At 54.7% G+C, this 7382-nt stretch overlaps 1 protein-coding gene across 1 annotated transcript; it reads left to right on the top strand.

Annotated features, from left to right (window-relative positions):
* Positions 1-209: 209 nt before the first annotated feature.
* Positions 210-6828, top strand: PAX6 (paired box 6). Its single transcript, XM_042882684.1, has 7 exons — positions 210-343; positions 3509-3667; positions 4353-4435; positions 4683-4833; positions 4954-5069; positions 5983-6133; positions 6743-6828. The coding sequence occupies exons 1-7, from the start codon at positions 229-231 to the stop codon at positions 6826-6828; spliced, it is 861 nt and encodes a 286-aa protein (XP_042738618.1). The 5' UTR covers positions 210-228.
* Positions 6829-7382: the final 554 nt, after the last annotated feature.

Below are 7382 nucleotides of genomic sequence, written 5' to 3'. Positions count from 1 at the left end.
AGCGACAAACAACGCGGCCACCCCCAGCGCCCGCACCGCGAGCATCAGCCGCAGCGTCGCTCCGGTGGTGCAGCGCCGGGCTCGGGGCCGGGGCCGGGCGTCTGTGGGCGCGGGGCTGCGGGCGGCTCGGGGGCAGCGCTACCGCCCTACCATTGCCTTCTGTCCTTTGCCTTGCAGGTGTCGTCGATAAACAGAGTCCTCCGCAACCTGGCTAGCGAAAAGCAACAGATGGGTGCCGACGGGATGTACGACAAGCTAAGGATGCTGAACGGGCAGACGGGGACATGGGGCACCCGGCCCGGCTGGTATCCCGGCACCTCGGTACCCGGACAGCCCGCACAAGGTGAGTGCCGTGCGGGTCGGGCGGCTGTGCCCAGCTGTGCCCCGATGTGGTGCCCAGATGTGGCCCCCGGAGGCGGTGCCCAGACGCGGGTGCCCGCGCTCCGGGATCAGCTCCCTGCAAAGGGCGGGCAGCGGTCCCTCCTCGATGGGAACAACTTCGTAAATATAGGAAAGTGTTTATCCTGAAGATTAATAGGTATCGGTCGTAGGAATGACAAGGGGATAATATGAAGGATAATGGGATGCCGCGTTGCCCACTCGGGATGGTTAATGGCCGTGTCTGAGCGCGGCTCTCCGGCCGCGGCCGCTCCCCTCGAGGAGGTGCCCGCACACAACAACCTGCTTTTTGTTTTTGCCCCGCGAGGAAAAAAAAATCGGTAACAGTGTGCAGAATATCTGGTACAAAGGATGTTTCTGTCGCACGCAAGAATTTGTTATGGGAACAATTCTGTCGCTATGTAATTGCTCATTAGAGATCGTTTTGTTTCTCATTAAGGCGACATGAATAAGCGTCTAGTTGAAGGAGACAGCTGTAGAAATGTTCCACAGGAGACCTCTGGACACGATATGGCACCGCTTGCCAATTAGACATGTCAGTTTTAAGAGAAGAAAACAATCTATGAAGGACACCAGAAAGATAGAGCGCGGCCCTCGCTCCCCCCGTCCCCCGCTTTTTTAGCCCACTTTCCCCTCTGCGCCCCGATGTCCCCTCGCAGCCCAGCCAGCGCCCTCCGCACCGCTACCTGCGGGCAGCCCCGGCCCCGCAGCGCCCGGCGGAGCGGTGCGGAACCCCGAGCCCCTGCGGGAGGGGCCTTGCAGAGCTGGAGGGCGCTCAGAGGGACCCCCGGTGCAGGTCTGGGGAGCCCCGAATGGAGCGGGGAACGGGGGAGCGAGCGGAGCCGAAGCGAGCGGGACGGCTGCGCGCTGGAATATTCATGCCGCCTCCAGCGTTTTTCCCTTGCAGGGGAATGTTACTGGATTTTAAGAGTCCATTACTCAAAAAGCATAAGGCGAGGTTAGGTCTCAGAGGGGCACAAATATGGTCTCAATCTGATAAACGCCATGCGGCGGTGAATAAAATAATGGATACGCGGGGGCTGACAGAACAAAAAAGAGACATCTCTATCCGGGAGAAACTCTCCAGCGATTTAGCGGGTTTAGGGATCACCGCGACACTGTTTCTTATCTTTTTTTTCCCCTCCCTCTCTTCTAAGTCTAAAGCCTTCTATAGGATTTAGACACTTTCTCTTTCAACAGATGCTACAATGTTTTGATCCCGGCTCTGTGGCTGAGCGGTGCCGCAATTGGTTCGCTATCTTTTTTTGCTCGTTTTCCGCCTCGCTGAGTACGGCACTGAGAAACCGAGGAATGATTTTATTTCCCAGCGTCTTTTTTTTTTTTTTTTTTCCCCCCCCCCCCATTTCTTTTTTTTTTTTTCCAGGAAACAAATCCTATGCCCAGCGTCAGATGGTCTGGCCATAGGATAATAGGGACGGACATTCACTCCCTTTCTTACGGATTAGGTCTGGAAGGTGGAACAGCCCTATTATTGAGATCGCTCCTTTTAGGGCCTTCTTAAAAAAAAACAACAACAACAAAAAAAAAAGGCAGCGGAGGGGCTCCCGGAGAGAGGAGACGTCTTAATTGTCCGCGCGGGTGTGCGGGCGGCCCGAGAGCCGCGGTGGGACCCAGCGGCCGCCCGGCCCGGCCCGGGGGCAGCAGCGCTCGGGTAGCGGGGCGCGGGGCGCGGGGCGGACAGTGATGGATGAGGGCGGTGGCGGAGGTGAGGCTGCCGCCCCCGGGCCGGGCGGGCGGCCCCCGGCGCTGCCACCAGCGCTTGGCAGGGCGGCGGCCCCGCCGCGACGGCGCGGCCCGGGCGGGGCGGCTTTGTGTGCCCTGAAAGGCAGCCCCCGGCTATTCACCCGCCGGCGGCCGCCTCAATGGGGCTGCGGCCGCCCATATGGTGGCCGCTGCGGTTGAATCCCCGTGTTTAAATGGGGGAGAAAGTGGGGGTTTTAAAACATTTCAAAGTGGTTGAAAGGGTCCCACCAGATCCCGGCACAATTCCCCCCGCGCTTTGAAGGCCGGGGCCATTGTGAGCCGATTAGAAATGATATTGCTTGAAAGTCGATTTCCCACAATATTTCAAGGGTGTCGCGGGAGCGTCGCGACGCGTTCGTGCCGTAACTTTGCGGCTGGAACGATTAGCATTCGGCGGCCCCCGCGCCCCTTCTCCGCTTCCCCTTGGAAGCCGCGGAGCGCCGCTCGGAGCGGGGCCGGCACCGGGACCGGGTCTGTGGCCGCGCTGCCCGCAGCCTCGCGGGGCCGCCCCGCGCCGGGAGCGCCCGGGGAGAGCCGTGCCAGGCGCTCAGCTGCGCTCCGCTCGGCCGCGAGCTCCTCGCTGCCGCTCCTTTGAAAATTACATGTTAAAATTTTCAAAGAAATCTTACTTTTCTCTGGTGCGCCGCGTTTACAAAGAATGGACGGTCCTTTTATCTAAATATAAAATTCCATTTTCGGCAATTATAGCCTGTTCTTGGTGATGATATAATTACAGCTGTGCTCAGTAATAGGTGTCAAGGCGATGCACACTCATACAATAGTTGAATAAAACTGCAGAACAATGCAGGCACTTCTAAATTCACAACCTTTAAAATGAAATTGACTGTGCAGAATTCAAATAAAAACGGGATAAATATTTTTTAAAAAAGATTACAAGCTTGGTTTGGTTCCTTAATAGCATTTTCTGCAAACCTATCAACATCTAATTGATTAGATGGGAATTACTGATTATAGATAATCCGAAATACCGAACATCGCTCTTTTAAATACAGCAATAGGTAAACGCGTCGGGTGGGCAAAGGGGGCCGCCCCGGTGCTTTGGCAGCGACCGGATATCGAGTCCCTGCCAGTGGAGAGGGCTTTTAGGCAGGTTTTATCCCGGAGGAAAAATAACGTGGAATATAGAGAGGGCGGTTGTAATTCTCCGTTCGGAACGCTTACGGGAGCGCGGGGAGATGCAGCATCCCTGTGTTAGTGGTGTCATCAGGGCCACACCACTGCCGTACCCCAGATTGTTTTAGGAGGGGGGTCAGCTGCTCAGCCCCTGCTCTGCTAGAGCTCCTCCCGGTGTCGCCGTCTCACCTCCGCGCTCTCCTTCCCGCAGACGGCTGCCCGCAGCAGGAGGGAGGAGGGGAGAACACCAACTCCATCAGCTCCAATGGGGAAGATTCCGACGAGGCCCAGATGAGACTTCAGCTGAAAAGGAAGCTGCAGAGAAATAGGACATCCTTTACCCAAGAGCAAATCGAAGCCCTTGAGAAAGGTGAGCGACATTTTGCTGCTGCAGCAGTAGGAGAGAAAGGCAAGAGACACCCTGGCTGCGTTAGGAGCTGAGCAGATTCCTGGCATTCACATGCCTTATAGAGATACAGACAGCTCTGAGGCCCCTGGCTCCTTCCATGCCATTTCATTCTGACCCACATCGATGGCTGCGGAGAACAGAAAGGGCAGCGCGGGGCTCAGTGCAGTGCTGCACCCCGGGCTGACCTCCTCCTTCTGGGTGGTGGTGGGGCAGGGTACTGGGTAGCAGCATGTCAAGGTGCTGGATGCTGGCAGGACAGGGTGCTGGGTGCCAGCACCATGCTTGCTCCCCATCCCCAGTTCTGCTGCTGCCCAGGGCTGGCAGCCGGTGCCCTTTTCCCCAGCCGTGGCCGGCTCTCTGCCCAGATTTCCTGTCGTCATTCGGCCACGTGCCACTCAGCTTCTTGGTCATGGGGTCAGGGTGCCATGGGAGCTCCTCACAGGGGTAAGAAGATCATGCCCAGCCCCAGCCCCACCATGCCTGACAGCCTGGGGTCCTTCCCAGCACACATTTATGCAGAGGGCTCTGTGCTGTCTCACAGTACCGACTTGCAGGCACTGAGGGTGTGGCTGTGCCACAAGGCTGGGACCTGACCATCAGCCACATTCGTTCTCTACAACTCACATGGCAATACTTCTCCTTGCAGAGTTTGAGAGAACCCACTATCCCGATGTGTTTGCGAGAGAGCGACTAGCTGCTAAAATAGATTTGCCTGAAGCAAGGATACAGGTATGGAGCTGCCACGTAACTTTCCGCCGTTATCGTTCTTCCTTTAACCACTGTAATTTGTTATGAGTGGCTTCTTGAAGTCGAGTGTAATGCCGGGTGTTCGCCCATCTCCTTCATCAGGAAGTAGCAGCAGATGGGCTTGGCTTTGCTGTGCTGTGGGGCAGCTCTGTGCTGGCCCTGGGTGACCCGGGGAGCCATGTGCCCTCGCCCCACCAGGCCACTCACGCCTCAAACGCTGTGCTTCCAGGTGTGGTTTTCTAACAGAAGGGCCAAGTGGAGAAGGGAGGAGAAGCTGCGGAACCAGCGGAGACAAGCCAGCAACACTCCCAGCCACATCCCCATCAGCAGTAGTTTCAGCACAAGCGTTTACCAGCCGATCCCACAGCCGACCACCCCCGGTAATGCAGCCAACCCGCCCGCGTGAAGCCATCCTCGGGACACCGAGACCGTGGGACTGTGCCGCCGAGCGCGATCGTGGTTAAACTAATGTCTCCATCTATCTGTCTATTCTATTATAGTTTCCTCTTTCACATCAGGTTCCATGTTGGGCAGGACAGACACGGCGCTCACAAACACGTACAGCGCATTGCCACCCATGCCCAGCTTCACCATGGCCAACAACCTGCCTATGCAAGTAAGCACAGCGCCGCGGAGAGGGCATCGCGCTCGGATGAGCGCTTTGCTGGGATTTCAGGAGAGAAAGGTCCTCAAAACGGTTGGCGGTTGGATGGCTCGAGGGCTGGACTAGATGGTCTTAATGGTCTCTTCCAACCTTACAATCACGAGGTTTGGTGTGAGGAGCCCCATTTCAGACAAGAACGCCCGTCCTGAGGTTAAGGCACGGCAGCGGGGCCGCGTGCTGTCGGAGCGCTCCGCTGCGGGAGGGACGCGCGTGAGGGACACCTGAGCGAGGGAAGGGAGGGTGCGATTAGCATCAGTGGTTCTGCCAGCTAAGCCAGAATTGCAAGAGCTGTCAATCCTCATGCCTGAAAGCATTAGCTGATCACCAGCTGGGTGAGGAAGAAATCTATTCCTTTGGGGTCCGTTTCTATAGACCTTTCAGATGCAAAATTCCTCCTTTTTTAATGGTGGGGTTGGCCTAGGAAGGTGCTGGCCAATTACGGGAGCTGTGCAGCTTTGTCTGAGGCACGCAGCATTGACCACTGCTGGAGACGGGCGAGCCGATTAGAGAGCCTGACTCCTTCGCCGCGGCAATTACCATGTTACTAATTGCTGAACCAAAATTAACCAAATAAAGTTAGAGTCTCTCAAGTTCAGGGAAAGGAATTGCGTCGTTAAGCCCTTATTTCACGATATTGGAGGCGGGCAGCATGGCTGACAAAGGATCAAAGAGGGCTCTGGGCAGGGCTGTGGCCCCACTGGGCCTCACCAGCTCCCGTAGCCTCCTGACGGCCACCTCTGGGTGAGGATGGTCTCCGTGGCCGTGTTGTGCCATCGGTACCTTTGGGTGGAGGGGATGCTTGAGGACATGCCGAGACTCTGAGCCCCAGGGCTGCCCCACATCTAACTCTGCTCTGTCCTCGCAGCCCCCAGTACCCAGCCAGACCTCCTCCTACTCTTGCATGCTGCCCACCAGCCCGTCGGTGAACGGCCGGAGCTATGACACCTACACCCCTCCGCACATGCAGACACACATGAATAGCCAGCCCATGGGCACCTCTGGCACCACTTCCACAGGTGAGCGAGCGGGCCCTGCTGGGAAGGGGTGGGAGGTGCTGGGTTACTGAGGCCATGCCCATAGCGGGGTGGTGGGAGGCTTCTGGGGGGGCCCTAGCCTTGCACAGACCTTGGTGTGGCTGAGCACAGCAGCACTCACTGGGTGTGAGGCATTGGCACAGCCGTGCTCACTGCAAAGTGAAGCGTGTGCTGGGCTGAGCACGTCACTGCCATGACTGCACCAAAGGATGCTGCTTGCCAGGGCTCTGTTATCTAACAGGAAGGTAACTGTGGGATTACTGACCTCTGCTAATAAAGCACGACAGGGTAAAAGGTTGTCAGCATCACTGGGAGCAACAGAGGAACATTTAAAAACTAGGAATGCTCGGTGTATTTTGGGCTGAGTTCCCAGTGGATAGCATCGAGCTGGGGCTCTGCCACTTACCTCAAACACAACAGTTTAGACATAACAGCTCGGCTAGATGCACACAGGCTTTGAAAGCATATCTTCCCCCAGCCCAATCCCGCAGGCTGGTGGATACAAAACTTCATACAAACCTGAAATGGGTGAGCAAAAATAGTGCTATGTATAGAAAAGCTAAAATATCCATTTTCCCACTCAATTTCCAGGTCTCATTTCCCCTGGAGTGTCAGTTCCAGTTCAAGTTCCTGGCAGTGAACCTGATATGTCTCAGTACTGGCCAAGATTACAGTAAAACATGTGTTAATTCCGTAAATGACTGTATGGACAACAGTTGGATGTTCAGCAGTATTTTCTAAAGGAAGAATGGCTCTCAGAGTACTTCTGTACTGCAACTGTGCCCTACGCTGTAACACATGGAAAAGACTCTAACATGGACCTTTGTACACTGAAGGCATTATATCGGTTGGAACAAATCTTCATTTTGGTATCCAAACTTTTATTCATTTTGGTGTATTATTTGTAAATGGGCATTTGTATGTTATAATGAAAAAAAAAAAAAAGAACAATGTAGACTGGATGGATGTTTGATCTGTGTTGGTCATGAAGTTGTTTTAAGAAAAAAAAAAAGAAAAGAAAAGAAAAAAAAAAAAAAAAAGAAGCCATGATCAACAAGCTTTGCCACGAATTTAAGAGTTTTATCAAGATATATCGAATACTTCTACCAATCTGTTCATAGATTATGGATTGACGTTCCAAGTTTGTATCATTCCATTGCATATAATTAAACCTGGAACAATACGCACTAGATTTATGTAAGAAAAATATCTGTTGGTATTTCCAAAGGTT

This window comes from Lagopus leucura, unplaced genomic scaffold (assembly GCF_019238085.1).
Source record: "Lagopus leucura isolate 7727_CA_CO unplaced genomic scaffold, USGS_WTPT01 Super-Scaffold_100035, whole genome shotgun sequence".
Lineage (NCBI taxonomy): Eukaryota > Metazoa > Chordata > Aves > Galliformes > Phasianidae > Lagopus > Lagopus leucura.
This window is presented reverse-complemented; position numbering and strand designations above follow the sequence as displayed.